The sequence below is a fragment of the Haemaphysalis longicornis genome, unplaced genomic scaffold, assembly GCF_048455015.1.
Source record: "Haemaphysalis longicornis isolate Haplotype H1 unplaced genomic scaffold, Haemaphysalis longicornis Haplotype H1 scaffold_2, whole genome shotgun sequence".
In the NCBI taxonomy this organism is placed as follows: Eukaryota; Metazoa; Arthropoda; class Arachnida; order Ixodida; family Ixodidae; genus Haemaphysalis; species Haemaphysalis longicornis.
The window spans coordinates 19,316,464-19,337,450 of record NW_027526295.1 but is presented as its reverse complement, the minus strand read 5'-3'; the positions used below and the strand labels follow the sequence as shown (position 1 = coordinate 19,337,450).

The window sequence follows — 20,987 nt, the reverse complement described above, 5'->3', positions numbered from 1 at the left end:
ACATTGGGGGAGGGGGGGGGGGGGGGAGGGGAGGGGGACGCTGTGTACAAATGCGGAGCGGAATCAAGCAACTACGTTTTAGCAATCACACACACAAATCTCGCGTTCACTTTCCTTGTTTTTATACTGCGACGAAGAGCTGATCGTACGGCGGACTCATTTTTGGAAGTATACAGGGTAGGCTGTTCAACAAGCAATGAAAGGTGTCGTTAAAAGAGTGTGGTATGTGATAAGGTCCTCTGATTTTAGTTTCTGCTTCATTCTGCACGCTCCCTGTGCCATATGACGATCGCGGACGTGGATTATATTCAAAGCCCGTCTCCGCGCTGCTCGCAGAGGATATATGTAGCAGATGAATGTTTGCGGGCGCTCACCTCACGACAAGACGACTCTGTCGTGTGCTGATCCCCGAGTATAATTATGCATGGTCCATCGTGCTTTTGTTGAATATTCCCGAAATTAACACACACCGGCTTGTAAATGGTGGTGATCAATATCTGAGGTATATCGGCAAACGTAACTGGCGTGCTGTCAGGTATGAGTGCTCCGCTGATTATGTAAGCGCACAAAACCGATTTAAACCTTAGTGTATAGCCGTAGAATTAACATCTGAGGAACCGGTGGTTACGGAGAAACTGTTAGCAAATTCAGGTCAGTGTAACTACAATCGTATCCATCATACGCCGGTTGCGCGACGCTGACCTGTGACACACACCTGGCGCGTATACAGACGGAATATACCACACTTAGATCGCGTCAGATACATTTACACTCTCGTAAACACACCTCATTTGCGAACAGAATGACTTCTCCACATAAACATGGATTTCAAACGCCCGCAAACGGCAAATCTCGGTCGTGAACGTGCCGCAAAAGCCGCGGCGACACTGGGGAGCGGGACGCGAACTCCCGCGGCTGCTTTCGAAACGGGCCGCTAGGGGGATTTCAGTGGCGCCCCTACAGGCCGCGCTCGAGGCGTATAGGGCAATATTGGAGCACTGTTGACTTGAGCGGAGGAGATATCCCCCACCACACCAAGGAAGAAAGCGTAATCTTTCGTCGCCTCCAAACGAACACGTACGCACACGGAATAATCATGCACCGCATTTACCGCCCGCAATTCCCCCATCTCTGCCCTTATTGCGACATACCCGCCACCTTGCCGCACATGATCCTGGAGGGCCCTTGCCAAGGCCGCCGCCCAGACCCACCTGTGGATAGCCAAGCATCATCAACAACCCTGACTGCCGCACCACAAGCACGCATACAACCGGTCAACCTGACATTGCTGAAAAGTGGGAGGCACTGCTTGTCTACGAGGATCCGGAGAACCAGAAGAATCTGGTTAACCGGGTGAAGACGGCAGCCACCGCCAGAGGTTTCCTGGACTGAGGAGACCTACCACCGCGGACCGGCAAGGACCAAGTCCTAGCTAGTCTTTTCAGACAGTAAACGTTCATTTCTCTCTCTCTGTCGCTCCAATCAACGCCGTGAAGGTGGTTGGAAAGCAAAGCTTTTTAAACAACACCCACAATGATTGCCCATGCGACGTTACTTGAATTCACACACGTGGCTCTACAAACAGTGAAACGAGAGATTCTGCCAGCCGTTACCTGGAATTCGTGGGGGCGGTGTCCCAAATGCAGCAGCGTCGGCCACGGCCGGGCTAGAGCGACGGATGCCGCTGCTGCAGCCCGGACGTGCGTCGGAAGTGAGAGACAGCGGAACCTAGCCATCCGAATGTGCTAGCTCGGGGCTACAGCACCGCGCTGAAACAGTGGGGCATGTGAGCTTAGTGATTCCTATTTATGCCAACTGAAGCTAGGTGCTGATCGGTGCAGTCATTCTATTGTGGCAGGTGAGGAGCAGTGCAGTGTGTGGCCGCCCTGCCGCCGGCCGCAGGGACAATGGAGAAGGGCCTCTTGCTGAGCTGGTCGGTGAATGGTTGCCATGATTTGAAGCGCAACAACAAAACGCGGACGATGAAATAGAGTTGACGAGACAAGACAGCACCTGTCTTGTCTCCTCTGTTGCACTTCCAGTCAGGGCAGGGACAGTGGAGTTTGTGTCAAGGGGGCTCCAGCGCGGGTCCGCAACCACCTGGCCAGATGACCAGTCCCGTCCTGGCTCCAGTCCCACGCGGCTGCAGCACCAGTCTCCCCTCGAGGGGCCATGGAGGAGCTCTGTGGGCGCAGCCTCTAGCCAGAGGGCCGAGTGCCGCAGCCCCTTGTTGCAACGGAAATTTTGACATCCACCTGAGTGCAGCCATACGGCTACAAAGCAAAGCTATACAGCTTCCTCAGAAACTTTGCAGTTGAAGAAAATTTCGTCCTGGTCCAGAATTCGAACCTGGGACCACTGCTTTGAAACTGTCGAACTTTCCTTTGCAGAAACTTACTCCACCTCGGTGATTTCCCCTAAAGCTGGTCGATTGTTGCTCGGTGTGCAGTGACTGTGGCGGCCCAGCAGCAGCAGCAGCAGCAGCAGCTCCACCAGCAGATGCAGATGCAGCAGCAGCAGCAGCTGTTTGCCCCCGGCGGCTATGCTGCCCTGGCGGGCCCCCCCGGCAGTGGCCCCCCTCCTCCGGGCGTGGCCGCCGCCATGCCCCAGCTCTACGCCAACATCAATGGCCAACTCGTGGCCGTCTCTCCTCAGGTACTGTGGCCGGCTGCAGCCCACTTCCTGCGAGGCTAGGCTGCAGGCCATCCGCAGCCCTCGCTCGGCATTCGCATTGCATAGGCGGGCTCAGACAAACGCACTTCGCATCGTTTATCCAGTCAGTGCAGCAGTATCTCATCTATTAGGCCTGCAAGAAGAAGAAGCACCGTGCAACGTTGGCAACAACTGCAGCAACTAAAAGCAGTGACGCATATTCGAGATGCGACGTGATTGAAGATGTCCAAGGTGGAAAGTCAGACCAGTTTCAGTTTCGGTTCTGTGAAACGACACGCTTGGCATCCGACGTGATCGTTGGCTGGGCATTTTCGATGTCTCGGTTATCGGCATGCCGTGCTTCTGCCATGTTGCCGGCTGTAAAATGCGTCGCATAAGCCTGCCAGCACTGCTTGTAATCGTGACATTCACAAGCCCAGGCGTGCACAGCGGCTGAATGCCCTGCGTGTCAACGGAGACACCCAACCGTGAGGCCCTGCCTTTCAAGCTTGCCTGGCGCGTCTCTGCGTCGCAAGAGGCACACCAGGCCAGCAGTTGGCTGATACGGCACTATGCCTGCAATTTCTTGTAAAAACACTGCGCTAAATTGAAACTAACAAAGACAAAGGACGGCGGAACACAAGATGCAGACTTACGAAAGTGCGACTATCAACTGGCATTCCAATTTCAATCGTTAATTTCAATATGGCGCAGTGTTTTTACAAGAAATAATGTACTGACTGGCCCGGAAGCAAGCTCTGATGCCTTCAAGCTGTCGGCGCCACGCCAACAAGAAGTTACCAGCGCACCATTGTCAGTCTGCAGGCAGTCTTCCGACTCACTCATGGAGAAAACATTACCTAAAAAATAAACCAATAGAAAATACCAACCTAGAAAAAAAAGGACATGACTTGAGGGATTCAAAGCTGCTCACTGCAATGCACCACGTCCAGTGCTCCAGACCACTCGGCCACAGCCCCAGGCGCTGACACGAGGCAGAAATATAAAGTTCATACTATCGTGCAGCCCGTTCATCTTTTTTAACTTTCAGCAATCCCAGCAGCGTAGATGAATATTTTTCGAATTTGCTTGTGCAGTAAGCGTCCCTCAAATCTCCACAAGTATCCCATCACTAGCGGCTACATTTCTTGGGTGGGAAAAGCAGTCGCAATGTGTAGCCGAGCTAGAATTCACCCTTTGCTGCAAAAAGTGCTCCCCGTACCTCGGTTTTACGCTTCGTAGTAAAAGTTGAAGGTGATTTTATCTCCTTATTTCTGCCTTTATGGGCCGCTGGGTTTTCTACTGGTGCATGGGCAACGTACAGCTCCAACAAAGCAAAGTGAGCGAAGCGTCACATGTGCACTTGTGTGCAGCTGCTTTGGCTTCAGTGACTTTAGGAAGCTTGATGCCGTCTACAAACTAAGAATGCAAAGCCAGGTTCTTACTGGCGGCCTAGTTTTGAGTGAGCGAGCCAGTTGTGGCACCGGCCGGTGGCTCTGCCAGAGGGTCGGCCAGCCACGCAGTAGAACAGCCGAGTAAGTTGATTTTGCTTCTAAATGAAGTCGTGTAAACGCACCCGCAGTGGTCGAAACATAGCCTAGGGACTCCAGACTTCAATTTGCGCACGTAATCCCGCAATGTTTACGGGGTCCCTATAATGCAGCCTGACCCATTGCAACCCAATGCACACAACACTAAGCATGCACCTCGAAGGCGCCGCTGTGAAGGGGCGGGGGGGGCGTGGCGTAGCCAGGTGTATTTTTCGGGGGCTGTTATTCACCACCGGTAAAAGAACAAACAAAAAGAAAGTGGCCCTGTGTAAAAAAGTATCTTGGTTATTGTTTAACTTTGACAAAGCCTAAGGGTTAGTATTGTGTTCTCCGTAATGTCTACTACATAGAAATACGAGTGCGCACAGGGCTCTGAGTGCTTGATTTGTAAAGAATACTTATCACCTCACAAAAGGCACGATCGTACGAAAGCGGAAAGCCTCCTCATTTCTAGAACAGGCAACACTTTATGCGCAACCAACCAGCGCTCTTGCCTTTCAGTGGTGTGTACGCAGCAAGGGGGTGAGAGGACATCTGTGGCGTGCAGGTGGTGAGCCAGCCCATGCAGCAGCAGCAGCAGCTGCTGCAGCTGCTGCAGCCCCCGCAGGGCCTGCCCGTCTCGTTCCTGCTCAGCCCTGCCGCCCCGCCACAGGTGAGGGGGTCAGTGGCCCTGGGGGGGGGCCTCCCTGAGGAATGGGGGCGCCACCAATGGCTGTGGCCGGTCACTGCATGGGAAGAAGGGGCTGGGGGGCGTCCGGGGAGGAGTCACACAACTTGAGCCAAAATATTACTTCTTCCTCTGCGCCTTGTGCTTCATGACAGGCAGCGACCTATTCGGGGCAGTTGTACAAAACCAAAGGTAGTGCTGTATTTACTCGAGGCTAGGCTGGTTCTGATCCTAAGCTGACACCCGAAAGTCCAAAGCCGTCAAAAAAAAGAAATCTACCTCAAATGCAGGCCGAACAAAAGTGGCGAGGGCAGCGTTCACAAAAAAAGAAAGCAAATTTATTAAACAGGAACACATGCGGCTCCTTCTTCATCGCTGCTGACTTCCTTGTCGCAGTCGCCTGTGCTGTCAAGCGCACTTCATACGTTGCCCTTGTTGAATGCACGCACAGTAACAGTGTCTGGTAGTCCCATGCTGCCGCTGCCCAGGGCGCCACCTGTGACAGTGGTGCTCGTTTGATGCGGCCTGTTGCTTGCAGCTGGTGATCTTGCTCCGTGAGTGTGCCACTTCTGTCGGCAGTGCTCGAAGGGTTGGTTAATGCTGCATTCGAGTGGTGGCCACGGGCCTGCCATCACGGCAGAGCCCATTTTCGCTGCAGCAAGCGCGGCTGTCGCGCCGTCAGTGTCCACAGTGCGAGTGCCAGACAGGGAGCGCGTTCTTTTACAAACGAGCTCCGGGCGCCATCGCCACACCATCCGCACCCGTTTCGGTTTGAAAACTTCCTTGGCCGGCAGCGTGTTCCTCGTAAGTCATCGCTCGCCAAACGGCCGCCGCTTCCTTGGCGCCGTTTCCTGCCACCGGCGTCTGTCCCCTCCTCCCTGCCTCGCAGCATGTAGTGCTGCACTGAAGTGCGCTGAAGCCAAAGCGCTTCATGGATTTCTCAAGGCTTTGAAATCTGTCCATGATAAGGCTTGCTCCCGTGACGGCTCCCTTGCTCTCGCTTGGAACACTTCTGTCACCACCGGAAGGGCTCTGTGCGAATGAACTCGGCCAGTGCAACCTCCACGTTGGGGGGTCTGTGGTCTGGTGAACGCTATCGACCCTTGTTGTGGTGCATGCACAAAGCTGATGCCCAGCCGCGGCGGCCGCGTTTCTAATGGAGGCAACAAGCGAAAATTCCCGTGTGTACGAGATTTCGGCGCACGTTGAAGATCCCCAGTCAAAATTCATCTCTGGGAGCCCTCCACTACGACGTGCCTTATCGCCTGCATTGCATTGGCACGTTAAACCCTACAATCAATCAGCATGTGAAAAGCTGCTCCCATCGTCTTCTTCACTAACAGACGTTTTCCTCACGTACTCCAATTAGTCCCGGCCAGCTTGAGTGTGATTGGTGCATAAATATATAAATAGAAAAATACTATCAGCCTAGATTCAAAGGAGTACAGGTGCTGCTGTGTGACAGACTCCGTTTTCGTTGCCTTGGTTATCGTGCGTCTTCATAGATGGTGCAGCAATACCGCTCAAGGGCCACTGTTTGACCAGGCTTTACCTGCTGTATTTTTGTTACAGGTGATGGTAATCGTTTCGGGTCGCATAAGGTATGTGACTCCACAAACGGGGCCACGCGAGTAGCCATGTTGCGCATGTCGGTTTGCCAATGTCGTGTCAGACAAGCCCAATGCACCCGACGAATGCGTTGAGCAGTGTTGGCTGGCAAAGTGCTGCACTGACTGCTACCGGTGTTCACACGTTTTTTGGTAACTTCCATTGCTCACCCCAGCATTCTTACCTCTATGAGAGGAATGTGCACCCAATTCAAGTGCAGATATCCCTGTTTAGTCTCCCATTGCCTCAGCTATGTAGTTGCAATGAGCTGCCCTTGATACGTCGTGACTTCAGTGCGGGAAATCAGCTGGCAAGTTGCATGCCTCATGATGCAGCAACACCTGGTTAATTCTGACAGTATGCAGTAGTGAATGTTTCAACTAATGACGGGGAAGAATAGCGACAGGCAGCCGGGCGTCTCAGCACTGCGATGCATGAACACACCAGTGGTGGTCGCTGGTCCTGGATAGGCTGCTGTCCTCCCCCGTGCGGCATTGCTCCACTGCTTTGTCTATGGGGCAGTACCAAACCCAGGCTTTCCTGTTTGTGCACACTTTTGACGCGTGGGCAAGTCTGTGATCGAGAGCAGCCTGCTGTCACAGGCGGATGTGGCGGAGAGAGCTCTGTCTCCTCCCTCACATTCAGGCCGCCCCCTCCCGCTTGCCCCCCGCGGAGGAGGCAGCGTGCCCGCAGAGCGGTGCGGCCGTAGCAGTGAGCATTGCGTGCAGCCCCCTCCGCTGATGCTGCCGGTGGAGGAAGAGGCCGAGTCCGAGGGCGAGGTCAAGGAGGAGGAGGAGGAGGAGGAGGACGAGTGCCAGCAGCCGCCTGACGACGCCTACGGCCCCGACTCGCCCAGGGTGAGCACCACGGCCACGGAGCAGGGATTGTTGAGGAGGCGCCACAGGGCTTGCTCCGGCGGCGCGATAAGGTCACGGCGCCGGGCATGGCACCGACGCGCCCTCTGTCACGAGGCGCCAAAGGGAAAAGGCTCGCCGGTTCAAGGTCACTCAGTGCAGAGCCGGCTCCCGTCATGGCCAGACGATGCCGACGAATCCCTCACCCGACTGGACTGTCATTGGAGTCGGTTTGCGGCGGAAGAAATCTTCATGTTTCAAACATCGTTGTCGTTAGACGAAGGGGCTTCGATTCTTTTAGAACGCGAACCCTACAGTATAAAAAACATGGTTGAGAATCTAGGCATTATGAGTTCCAGTGAGTGATGGTTCTTATCCCCTGCGCCATTAGTAGTTCATATTTAGACTGTCCTAACTCCCCCGCCCTGCCTGTGCAGCATGAAAAGCGCTCGCAAACCTGAGACGCCCGCGAGAGGCGAGAGTGAACCACTTGTTGCGAGAAGGCGGCATCGGCAGACATCGTCTGCTCTGGGATTCCCTCTAGTGCTTCGTTTCAAGCGTGGTACGGCTTGTAACTAGGCCAGTGTTTGTTAGTAACTGCTTAACTGCTGCTGAAATGTCCAGCACTTCTATTTGTTTATTTTACAGAAAGAAATCTGGCTATTTTCACAGTATGTTCGACGATATTACGATTTTTGTGTGTAGCGTCTGTAGAAGACCATGTAAACTATGGCAACGCGCTTGAAGCGTCATCCGTCGTGGTGCTGCTCCGCAAGCTGCGTTTCCTCCTCACCAGACAGTGATGTTAACGCGCCGCCTGCCCGCGCTGTCCCAGCCCAGCGGTTTCCCCTCCTCAAACACTTCTTCCTCCGTGACCACCGCACACGCACTGCGGCACGCATTCCAACACTTTGTGCTGCCTGCTCCCTGCGGCTGCACAGTGATGACGACGGTGGCTTTCCCCTCACTGGGCCAGCTCTTAATGCTTTGGCAGTTCAAGGCCCACTGCACTCGAAATTTCAACCTACTGGAAGCGCTATTTTCTCATAGTCTGCCTAAGACGATTGCAAGATACAAAATATGGCAGCTGAAATGCGCGTATGCTTGGCGCAAACGACCGTCCAAAACGGGAGGTTTTGAAACCCATTGAAGCCATTGCGGCCACGCTGACGTGACGTTCCAGCCGGCGAACGAGCGGCCACTCGTGGTGGAGCAAACCTGCGCGCAATGCTTCACCCTCGCAGCAGCCCAGTCGAGCTTGACCAGTTCCCCTGGCTGGCCGGAGGAACAAGCACCCGGCCAGCCACAATGTCACTTCCGCTTCAGGGCCGTTTGCGCGACCTGCCGGCAGGTGCAATGTGGCCTGCGACAGGGATGTTGCACTTCTAATTAACAATGCTGCTAACACGGGGCTACCAGGCATGGGTGTGTTGGTTTTGGTGGTACGTACTGGACGTTTAAAGTAGATTTGACCAAGGTGAAATTTCAGTGCAGTTCGCCTTTTAAGAGTGCCGCCATGTCGAGTGTGTCAAAAGCACTTCTTTTGTCAACTCTGTCTTGGCATTTCACTCTCTTTTTTTTGCATCTGTGGCTGACAACTTTTTGCGTACTGAAGGTATAACACTAACAAGCCTTGGTATTAATGTGTAGTTGTTGTGCCCATCCTCATGCTTTACAGTGTGTTCACGTAATAGGTGACCGGTAAAAAGCGCAAAGGCTCATGGGTTCATTGTTTTCTCCCGCGGAGTGCCGCCACTTCCGGTTTGGGAGTGTGTTCACGTAATAGGTGACCGGTAAAAAGCGCAAAGGCTCATGGGTTCATTGTTTTCTCCCGGGGAGTGCCGCCACTTCCGGTTTGGGAGCTCTCCTGACCTCGGCCTTCATGCACGTGTGTGCTTGTTGTTTATCGGTTTTTACCGGGAAAAAAGACGCTCATGCATCGGGAATTTCACAACTGACAACGATTGACCCTACAAGGGGTTTATCTGACAGGTAAGCGCCCCGTGACAAATAAACAACACGCACGCGCGCGCCTGAAAGCTGCCGGCGTACGGGAGGACAGGACAAGTCTCGAACTGGAAGTTGCAGGAGCAGATGACGTACCCGTGAGCCTTTGCGCTTTTTACCGGTCACCTATGAAGGCACCCCTCCTTTTGCTCGCCAAAATGTTGAGTTTTTGTTTTCCTCCCCATGAAAAATGCTTCTTGGCCGCAATAAATGCCAGCAAGATGCCGGTGTAGCACAGCACACCTGCCGTGCAGGTTTTAGGCAAAGCACCAGGTCGTAAGAAGCGTTCCACTCACTGCACCTGCCGAGTGGGCTATTGCTTGCGACGCTCCCGCGTTGGCACCCCTCGATGCCCAAGGACCCGTGGGCATTGACAGTGGACTGGTGAAGGAGGCCAGACGCGCAGTGCTCAGCCTGATCCGAGTCTCTGTCCTGATCCTGTGTAGCAACCAAATGCCTACACACGGGGGGAACAGCGCAACACAGCGAGAAGAAAGTGGCAACCACGAGCGCTGACTTGCAACTGACTTCAATTTTCGAACTAAAGTTTGGATTTGGGCTGGTTGGTTCATGATTAAGCGCTTTAAACGAGGACAGCGAGAGAAGAAGACACAGACACTAGCGCTAGTGTCTGTGTCTTCTTCTCTCGCTGTCCTCGTTTAGAGCGCTGTTTCCCAGCTTAATTTTCGGCTTGTGACACGTATAGGCTGACAGTCACAAATACAAGAAAAGCAGAAATAGCGGGAAAGCTGGAGATAGCCACCAGCGCCGTGTGCCACAAACACTCGCTGTGGGACAGAAAATGTGTAATCATGCACCGACTCGCCCAAGCTCTTTCAACGAAATGTGAAAGAGGGAGAGTGCAGCTGAAGTGCAGTGTGTAACGCAGTTGGCGCCAGGCTCGCCTCACGCGGGGGCAAGAAGAGCCCACTGGCGCTGTGCCGTTCTCTTCAGAGCACTGCGAGGCCGATCGAAGGGTGTGTGGGCTGCCCCTCGCAGGTGGAGCTGGAGGCCCCCCCGCAGGGCACGGAGATCCTGGGCACCGGCAGCCCCCCCGACCAGCTGCAGGCCATCAGCCACGCAGCCGTAAGCACCTCGCTCTGTGGGGAGAGGCCGTTCCAGTCTGCGGTGGCAGGCATCGGCGCAAGCACTCGGGCGAGCTGCAAGAGTGTGCGGGGGGAGATGGTTTCTCAGCGGCTGCGGCTCTGGCTTGTCCATGCCTTCAGTGCGGTCGCATCTTGTGGCTTGTTTTCGCTTTCCCTGGGTGCTTGCTTTGTCCAATGCTTTCTTCGCAAGCTTTTTAATTTCGTCGAACCTCTGTCTTGACCCGGATGCAGCATTTAATGACAGTGGCATCGATTGCCTTCAGCAAAGAATTTGCCTTTCGTAATTCCACCAAGTGGCTTTGATTTCTGTAGAACCCTGGCTGCATCCGCTCGCAAAAAAACCACCGTGCATCCGACACTTGCCTCGGGATTAAATGTCGCGCTCTGTTTCAAGTGGTCCCAAGTGCTGCCCATAGATGAGCAAGCGCAGCAGAGGACACAATGTGCAGGGGCTGTACAAGCCCGTGGCAGCATTGCCTGGGGTTTCCCTGGGCACTTGTTGCCAAGCCGTTGTGTCGTCGTCCGCACTGGGGAAATAATTCACGAGGTAAGCGACGCTGCCGCAGTACTTTTTCCCAGTAAGTGCAGGTTGAGGGGAGGCACTGCTCCTAAAACAGCTTCCTCTAATTGTTAAGTAAACTCTGTGAAACTTGTCGGTCTTGCTGCTTTTCCTGCTCATTTCAAATATGCGACTATTTTTTTCAGTTGGTCAATTAGTTTAATGAGCTGTAAAATTAGTTCCAAGCGGTGCATCAAAAAACCAATTCTCTTATGCACTCACCAGGGTTCGTAGTATTGGAAAATATAAAGATTGTTGATCCAAAAATGGCTTATTATCTCTAATTATCTTGGCAACTGAATGACTTACTCAAAAAATAGTGCCATATTTGAAATCAGTGGAAAAAAAAGCTGCAAGACTGACAAGTTTCACAAAGTTTATTTAACCATTGAAGAAAGCTGTTGTAAGAGCACTGTCCCCCCTTAAATAAGGTATGTTCAGGGCAACCTTTGGGTCTACTTAACCTTTCGGGGCATAAGTACATAGAAAAGTCACGCTTAAGTGCGAGAGGTGTTCTTGAAAAATGTTGTGCTGATGTGCGACTTAAAGAGCTGCTGAAGAGCTTTTCAAAAAAATGTAGTCCATGCACAATTAAAACAATTTTGAAGAGGTTGTTGCTTTTTTAGTGTTGGATCGCTTATTGCTAAAGTGTTTTACTTACGTTGTAAAACGATTAGCACACTTTTTTTTGTTTTGATGCACTTTAAAAGCTCAAAGTGCTACAATGTTCATTTCCAGGAGCAACTCCGGCTGGGGCTGGAAATATCTTTTCCAGCCAGAATTAAAAATTCCACCTCCAGCTGGAAATCTTTCGAACCGGGTCACAAATTTCCCGTGAGAAAAAATTTGTCGTCTGGCTGGAATTCAATATTTCTCACTGGGAAGGTTACGCTTCCAGCGTGAAACTGATAATCACAGCTGGCGCTGGAAAATTGCGTTGGCAATGTGGCTGGAAATCCTCATGTCCAGCAAGAATAGTTATCTGGGTTGTCGTACCCTGAATCGGTGAAACCAGACACCGATGTGGGGAAGTCTTCAATGCCCAAGAAGAGTGCAATGTTGTCAACTTTTTCGCGTAGGAATGACCCGTCGACGTTCACTCCTGCCACTGTAACTTCCTTGAACTGTTGATTCTTGCGTGCAGGTAGCGCCATCCTTCGTCCCCTCGTTGCATGGCATGCTCATGCTTGAAGTGCTGGTGCCGGGTCACTCACCAGCCTCTGCAACTGTTTGGCGCAGAGAAGTGTAGGCTTAGCATCGCGGCACTAATTTGATCGCCGTTCTCAAAATCATCTTGGATGACAATCTCTCGCTCAATTTTCTGCCATACAGTTGAACCCCTTTATAAGAGACACGTACCGGGGAGCAGTTTCTGTCTCTTATACGAGATGTCTCTTATAAGCAGGGTACCATTTTTTCACTTACTAATCAGACCCTAGTTCAATGTGGGCACCCTATGACTAAAACAAGCTCAAAAGAATGCTACAGCATGTTTCAAAAGATTCATTCTAATTTATGTTTGGCCCCCAGAATTTATGAAACAGTTCTGAATCTTTGTTTGCTTCATGACTGTATTTACACTGTATATTTTACAACCGATTCTGCAAGCTTTTTTTTCTTTCCTCGTTTGTGGAAGATGAATCGTACATGTTGAGTTCACAAGCCTGATGAATAGGCGGAGCGCACAGCTTCTTCCGCTGTGTGCTCAGGCTATTCATTATGCTTGCAGGACTCAACATCTGCGATGCTTTTTGATTGGGAGCTATGCCAGTGGGAGAACCCGCATGTGTGATTGCGCTCCATCCAATGGATGGCAGTAAGCTTTAACCACTTCTGTAAGTTGCATTTCCATTGGCAGGGCTTCTCATCGTCATTTCATAGCTGACTGAACCACTGTGTGTTTGCTGAAGTGATAATAAATAGCGACTGCAGGCGTCTGTCGTCCACCTGTGCTTCCAGGATGGAAGCAACTGCAATTAGTGACTGGTGGCACTGTGTCTGAAGTTAAAATGTCTATTACAAGCGAGATTATTGATTAAAGTTCAAGGATGACTTGTCCCTTATAACCAATCTTCTGCATCCGATGTCTGTTATAAAAGAGGTCGATTTAATGGGAAAGATAGGGCAGCAAACCATGTGGGTCAATAGTGTCTCTTATACCCATTTGTCTCTTACATCAGTGTCTCTTATAACGAGGTTCAGCTGTACCATCATGCATTCTCTTGCATGTTTGCCTTCTTTCTTGCGATTGCTTTGATTCTGGACAGCGGCGACGAGCGGTTGCTACCGCAGCCTGTGCGGTTCGAGCCACTCTGTGGGCCGTGCAGGCATGCGCAGCTGGCGTGTGTGCGGATAGCACTGCTTAGAGAGCACTGGCCCTTTTCAAGGCGGCCAGTGCGTGCTATGCTGGAACCTGTGCGACCCCACGTCGGGTGAATCGTGGTAGCCCTTGGTCGCACCTACATTCCAACAGGGGCATCCATGGGACTTTTCCTGCACTCCACGGCCACCGGAATTGCCCCTTTCACCTCTGCACAGACAAGCTGTTAATGTCACCTCCGTGTGACATAGCAGCCCCATTGCAACCAAGGTTCTCACAGTACCCACATGTTGCCTTTTAATGCGCAAAAAAGAAATTTCACAATTGTTTGCCATATGCCCCACTGCTTTGCAAAGGGTGTTGCGTCCCCGTCAAGCTGGCTGTGACCAGCTTTTTGCCCTCCTTCCTGCATTTTCTTTTGTTGTTGTTGTGAAGGGAATGCACATAAGTGAAATGAAATGTTACCCGCACAATCGAGGGCCAGACGAGGGCCAACATTTTGTGCCCACTTTGGGACAACTGAGAAATGGCCTGCTCTGTGTGCCTGCTCTACTACTAGGCCTGGCCGAGATTCAAGAGGGACTGCTGTGCTTGCCGTTTAACGTAGGCGTGCCCGGAGGCCCCCACCCTGACACCGTCGCCCCCCGTCAGCATGGTGCCGGCCGCCAGCGGGCTGGCTGGCTGCCCACCGGTCGTCAGCATCGCACCGGCCAGCTTTGCGCCGCCTGTGAGCTCGGTGACCGGTGTTCCGGTCACCAGTACGCCCACCAGTGGGGTGCCGGCCAGCAGCACTGTTGCAGGGTCTCCGGAAGGTACGCAGTGTCCGGCACGAATTGAAGTGAAATGTGCCAGTGGGGCTTCCTGGGGCTGCCAGATGTCCAGCTCGGGCTACCTGTTGCACGGCGAGGCACTGCACAGCAGGCACCGTGCAGCCAAGGCGTGGCGTAGACCTCGCCCATCGGTCGCTCACCAGCACCGGCCGCACGGGGGTTTCGCCTCCTGCTGGTACACTTGCTCCGTGGCCGCATTGCATCTGAGGGCAGCCCGGATTGGGCAGTGTGCACAGGGGCGTGCCGACCAGGGCTCAGTTCCTGGCAGGGCCGCCCCCTGGACAGCCACTTTTCCCTCCTTTCCGGACGGGGCTGGCTTTCGTCCTCTTTTCTGGGGCACGGTCCTCGGCAGGTGCACCTGGTCCCTTCCGTGTGGCCCTTGTCGCCAGCACTGCCGAGGCAGCCCCGTGTGGCAGAGCCAGTGCGGGGCTTTCTCCTCACCGTCCCCCTCCTTCCCCCCCAGCGACCGTGGGTGGCGGCAGTGGCAGCGTGGTGGACGGCATCGACCTGGAGGAGATCAAGCACTTTGCCAAGGCGTTCAAGCTGCGCCGGCTCAGCCTGGGCCTCACCCAGACCCAGGTGGGGCTGGCCCTGACCTCCTCCGAGGGGCCCTCGTACTCGCAGAGCGCCATCTGCAGGTGGGTGAGGCCCGGTGAGAGCACGTGGGGCCTTGAGTCCAGCCCAGCCTCCTCCCCCGTGCAGGTTCGAGAAGCTGGACATCACCCCGAAGAGCGCGCAGAAGATCAAGCCCGTCCTCGAGCGGTGGATGCGGGAGGCCGAGGAGCGGCTGCAGTCGGGCGGCAGCCACGCCCTGGCCGACCTGGTGGGCGGGGGCGTCGGGGGCGCCGAGCCGGCCAAGAAGCGCAAGCAGCGCACCTCCTTCACCCCGCAGGCCCTGCAGGTGCTCAACCGCTTCTTCGAGGCCAGCACCCACCCCACCGGTGGGTCCTCCTTCTGCCCGGCCCCCGAGGCGGCCCTCTCGACCGGTGCGCCCCTCCGCTTGCAGGTGCGGAGATGACGGAGCTGGCCGAGCAGCTCAACTACGACCGGGAGGTGGTGCGGGTGTGGTTCTGCAACAAGCGGCAGGCCTTCAAGAACACCGTCAAGAGGCTCAAGGCCGACCTCCTGCGGCCGGGCCAGGAGGGGGTGGGGGAGGAGGACCTGCTCTGCAACACGCCCGGCAGTGCCCCTGCCGGGGAGGAGGGGGAGGAGGAGGAGGGGGCCAACTTATGAACCCACTTCGAGAGGGAAGCGGTGCGAACACTCTGCCGCCACGAGGGGCGGTGTGCTGCTGTGTGTGCCTGCTGGGACTGCGCGAATTCGACGGCAGGCCTGCCAGGGAGCGAAGGGAGCCTGCGTCTCTCTCAGGGGTGACATCCGCAGCTGCGGGCGGCGTGCTGATGGCCCCTCCTGGTACCTCATCGCTCGAGTGCCTCGGATACTCATTTTGGTGTCGGCCCCAGTCTCACGGCCCTGCCTGCTGTGAGCACGCCTTACCAGGGGCCACACTTTCCCACTGCACTGCTGCTCGGTCGCAGTTTTACACTGCCACTGTGCGCACGCCAGGCCCAATGGGCGTCGCTGTCATGCTTTTCTTTTCCACACGCTTGGACCGAGGAAGCACTGAACTAGGCAGTCTGCAGCTATTGCCAAGTATTGCTGGCTGTGCCCAACACGATCCGAATCACGCACAAGTGTCGGCGAAAAGTAGTGGTGGGGCTGCAGGGAGTGATTCTTGGAAAAACGGTGGTCTTTTGGGGTCAGCGATGCATCCGCACCTTCTCTCTTCATTGCACTCCTTGCTCACGGTGCCGTGCTAATGACGAGGGTGCATGCCGTGCCGCAGTTCTGGGCAGCCTGTGAAGCGGGCACCCGCTGCTGGCCCCCACCGCAGGCAAAAACACCCGGGCGCACGTGCCAACGAGAGTTCGTCCCTGTTTACAAGACACAAAGAAATAAAAGCTTGCAGGAACTAAGACGGACTACTGCAGGGTTGTTATGTTGGAAGAAGAGAACATTTTTCCTCTTTGTATAACTTGTTTAACATAAAGGTGGCGCGGGCGTCACTCTTTGTAGCGCGCACTGTTCCACACATTTATTTTGTCATGTTCACACAAATGACAGCTTGACTCCGAGCGGCTGCCGGCTGGTTGGAATGCACCTTCGCCAGTGACGGGCCCCTTTCAGTGCTGCCTTCTCTTTTGTCGTCGTTCTTTCCCAAGAGTGGGCATGTGCTCAAAGAGGGCTCGCGCCCCAAGGGAGGAGGCCTGCATGCACAGTGGGGAGAAACCAGAGTTCACTTGGTGGAACAATCGCTGCAGGCACAGCCGGAGGGAAAAGAAACGGGTGCCGGTAGTGCAGTGCCTCTGTGTGTCTGCACTCTCTGCACAGCTGTCCACATCACTAAAGGTAGCGACTCGCCTGGCTGCCACTGCTCAGGCGAAGGGTGCAGGCAGGGGCGTTGATGGATTACTATCTGAACAAAACGTGTTATGCGTGGAATCTAGTAGAGCTATAAACCGAACAACTGCATTTTTGCCAGTGTCATTTGCAGTGATAACGTTGTTGCAGTGGAACTTCTAGCTGTTGATATTGGTTTACACAAAATCCAGGATAATTAGACCGATTGTTATGTTCCTATAGTTTGTCTCGCAAACATGAGAGGATGCTACTTGAAGTGTTATGTAAACATGCGCTCAGATTACTCGTAGGTTTTCTCCCATGATTTTGGCATTGATTGCGCTGCAATTGCTGTTAAAGCAAAGACATACAAAGCATCTGTACCTTCTTGTGGGAGGCCGGTCAGCCTACTTTGCAGCTTGCACGCTTTTGTTTCAACAATGCCAATGTTACCACCAAAACGCACACAACGTGCACTTGTGTCTAGCTTACTGTCTAGAAATACAGTCTGTCCACTTTCCGCAATGATTTTGGGCAAGAGTCACCCTGGAAATAAGTTCTCTACATGCCAATATCACTACCCAACAAGTTCACATGATTGCCCAGTAAATTTTATCTGACTTTGAATAATTGTGCTCTTGACATCTACGATTTTCTAACTCTTTTCAAATAAATATAAATGGAAAACCTGATGAACTTGTTCTTTTTGCTTTCTGCAATGCATTTGCAAGGGCCCAACAGGGCTCCTTGCATGCTTCCACTCTGCTAGCGAGGAAAAGTGGGAGAATAAATTAAAGGCCAGAGCAGATCGCTTGAGGTGTGATTGCAAGAGTCGGCAGGCCCATTACCTGGGAAGCCCGCTCCAGCGATCAACCAGCCTTAGTGGTTGAGCCTGAACGCCCACTCCGCAGTCCAGGGCACTGGACATTGCGAGCACCCATTGGTTGAGCGATGGCCGGGAAGGAGGAGGCAGTGGGCCTGTCGCAGGTTCCTGGCAGGGCGGTGGCGCCAGGAAATCACCACTGGCTCATGCAGTTCATTGAATTGGATGCAACCACCTCTCTTCCTCGCCAGTGGCGTAACTATTGGACTTACAATCACCCTCCCATTCCAAGGGGATGAGGCAGGCCACTGCCACCGGCACAGTACCCCGTTGCGTGATCCTCGGGAACATGGGGAAAAGTGAGCCCACTTGTGCCCGGGTAGCAACAGCTGTCTCGTCGCATGACGAGCGACGAGAAAAGCGTGCGCACTGATCGGTTGCTGGGACTCGAGTGGCTCTACTGAGCGAAGAGAAATGGCGAAACCCCCCTGGTCCCCAATGGCGCAGCACCGCAGGCGTGGAACACGATTAGTGGCGCATCGTACATCCGGCGGCTCAGGTTACGCGAACCGCCCGAGCAGGCGTGAGAAAGCCACCTTCAGCGAGCCGTGAAGTGCGTGTTCACTACGGCAGTGGTCGTAAATAGTGTCTGCTATTGAGCGGGTAGTGTTAAGTGAATACCGGGACAATCAACTGGCGAAGTGAGGTCAGCATGGAACAAGCGGCAGCTTTGTATGGGGAATGGCGAAATATGGGCGCAGCTTGCACTAGTGGTGCATGGCTGGAGAAATGGCAGAGCTGGTGGCCCCACCTGGCTCTTATTCTGGGCTCAGCTAAGTCAACGCGTGGTTATGCTTGGAGGCTCGGTCAAGTTTTCTGTGGGTTGTATGTTTTATTGTCAGTACAAGACATTTGTTTGGGGAATCGTGTTGAGTTGTGTCGCACATAGCAAAGTAACCCAGAGGAAGAAGAGGACATGGCTCGAGGACGTTGGGGAAGAAAGAAGATGAGAAGGAAGAGGAGCTTTCGGACGCCATGATCGTAGTGACAAGCAAGTCAATGTGATTGAAATACAGTTATTCTGTCGTTGCGGTGGCTTCGGACTCCATTCTTCCACAACTTATGGTGCCGAAATCCAGGAACGAAGTCGGAGCTACGAGATCGGCAGATCAAGAACCAAGCAGACTGAAAGCAGTGACTATGTCTACCACGTAGAGGCAAGTAACGCAGCATGCACAAGTTGAAATAAAAGAACGGTTCGTAGGCAGCAAAATACCAGGCTCCTCAATGAAGCTAAGATGGTGCTGGATACTGCGGATGTGCAAACGTTGGGTTCACTCATAGAGCGTCTGCAGTCAAGCAACGATGCGTTGAGTAAGCTGAATGCCCAGTTTGAAGACGCTATACCCGACGAAGAGTTCGCGGCTGAGTATGAATCAATGCTGAAATATGAGGACGCCGCCAAAGGCATGCTGGGCCAGCTGAAGGCCAAGGAGAAATTACTTTGGAGTGGTTCACGCCTGCCTGGGTCAACAGCCCCAGCTACGGCGGCGGAGTCTCACTGTGACGAGCGTCATCGGCTGGTAGGCTCCGTGAAGCTCCCGATGCTGCAGCTGCAAACTTTCAACGGCGAGTTGTGCTAGTGGCTGAGCTTTTGGGCACAGTTCAAGGCAGCCGTCCACGAAAACCCCAGCCTGAGCAATGGAGAGAAGTTCAATTACCTTCGGTCGCTGCTGGGTGGGTCGGCTGCTTCATCCATTGCCGGGCTGCAACCCACGGAAGATTGTTACCCACACGCCGTGGAAATTCTTTCGCGGCGCTTCGGTGACACCCCCCCATTGTGCAGGAGCATTTAGCGCAGCTTCGAGTGCTTCCTTCAGTGGTGTCCTTGAATGATGTCGGCGGACTGCGATGACTGCTGGACCACGTGCAGTGTCATGTTCGTGGACTCGCGGCTCTGAAGGTTTCCTCGGCCACGTACTCCACGATGATGACTGATCTGCTACTGAGAGCCTTGCCATCAGGCATTGTCGTTGCTTATCACCGACAGATAACACATAACTCGCACAGATCAAGCCTTCAAAAGGGTGAGTCCTCCGTCGGTGGAGCAGCTGCGCCTGCGACACCAGCGTCCTTTGACGGTGAGCTTGATGCGCTTTTGACCCACCTTATGATCGAAGTAGAATGCCGAGAACGGAGTGTGGGTGAAAGCACAATGGAACACGCTCGGCCTAAAGCGCAAGATGGAAGGAGAGGTTTGGGCATGCCGCCAACGGCAGCTATGCTAAATTCTAGCGCCTCGGGCGGGTCCAATTGTCTGTTCTGCGACTCAGACCAACACCACACGCATTTATGCGACGGCAACATCAGTCATAAGGATCGGATAAGGAAGTTGGCTGCTGACAGACGGTGCTTTCGGTGCACTTTGAAATGACATTTTTCTAAAGAGTGTCGCTGCAATGTCACGTGCGCAAACTGCAACGGGCGACATATGTCATCGATTTGCGATCCTACCTGGCAGCGCAGAGAAACTGACAGAGCAAATAACGTGAGGAAGTTGAATGCCAGTAGCCTTCACTCCAGCAATCAACCCATTCTAGGCACGGAAATACTGCTGCAAACTTGTCGGCTCTGGATTTATGGGGGTCGGCAGTGTGCGTACGTCCATGGCATTGTAGATGGAGGAAGTCGGCGCTCTTTCATCCGAGAAGATGTCTCCCGTAACCTTCGTTTACGGGAGCTTGGGAAGACCTGCTTGCAACTGAACATCTTCGGTCAGGATACGTCAGCAACAAAGGAATGCCATCTAGTGGAACTGGTCATCCGCAGTCAGTACAATGACAAACTGTTCTCTGTGGAAACCATTGAAGTTCCTTTCATTTGCAAGGACATCGTGCAAGTGCCAATGGAAAGTGACTTTGTTTTGTCTCTCGAAGCTACCGGTCAGCCTATTGCGGACAAGCTTCTTCAGTCAGGCATGGCGCCGGTGCCTGGAATTAGCCTGCTGTTGGGAGCTGATCACCTCTGGAAGGTTATGACAGGAGAGGTGCATCGTCATCCCAGAAACAATCGATTAGTTGCACTCAACCCTGTCTTCGGGTGGATGCTCCAGGGTCCCCTTTCCGTACTCAATTCATCGGGTGGTGCATCAAACGTCTGCGAGTTGAAAGTGAGCCCCAACTGTGAGGCGGTGGGCTAAGTGGTTAGTAGATTCTGGGGTCCTAGAAATCTCGAAATGTTTGAGGCAAAGCCACTAGATGACAAAAATGAAAGGAGCGTGCCTTCCAGACACTGTAAAGGCGATGACAGCAAAGAACCAATTCTGCGAAAATGGCATCAAGCTTGTGACCGACGCAGGCGTAAATATTATAGCGACAGGCAAGTACGACAGGGCTCCAGTCAATATGCAAGGAACGTACGACACTTTTCTGTAGCCAAGGTACACCATCTTCACAAGTTCAGTCTAAGAGCTCCCGCGGCAAATGCGTTCCACAAAAGGCGAGCCAAAATTGGAGCAGGCACAACGCGAAATGAAACAAGCTACAAAGAAGCGACATTCAGTCGTCTCACGTCGTAGGTCGCCTAAAAGCTTTTATTCTCAAGTTGCAGAA

General features: G+C 53.5%; 1 protein-coding gene across 8 annotated transcripts in view; it reads left to right on the top strand.

The window, feature by feature from the left end:
- Positions 1–17,245, top strand: part of LOC144168784 (uncharacterized) — a 54,254-nt gene extending 37,009 nt beyond the window's left edge. For 5 of the 8 annotated variants that reach the window (XM_077697756.1, XM_077697751.1, XM_077697752.1 and 2 more), the window contains 8 exons: positions 2,450–2,655; positions 4,750–4,854; positions 7,206–7,334; positions 10,338–10,424; positions 13,931–14,135; positions 14,617–14,791; positions 14,856–15,094; positions 15,160–15,521. In XM_077697756.1, the coding sequence (XP_077553882.1) occupies positions 2,450–2,655; positions 4,750–4,854; positions 7,206–7,334; positions 10,338–10,424; positions 13,931–14,135; positions 14,617–14,791; positions 14,856–15,094; positions 15,160–15,386 (1,373 nt within the window). In that variant the 3' untranslated portion in view covers positions 15,387–15,521. Of the gene's footprint in view, positions 1–2,449; positions 2,656–4,749; positions 4,855–7,205; positions 7,335–10,337; positions 10,425–13,930; positions 14,136–14,616; positions 14,792–14,855; positions 15,095–15,159 lie in introns of all 8 variants that reach the window. The other 3 variants (XM_077697750.1, XM_077697749.1, XM_077697753.1) reach the window with 2 other exon arrangements.
- The last annotated feature ends 3,742 nt before the right edge of the window (positions 17,246–20,987 follow it).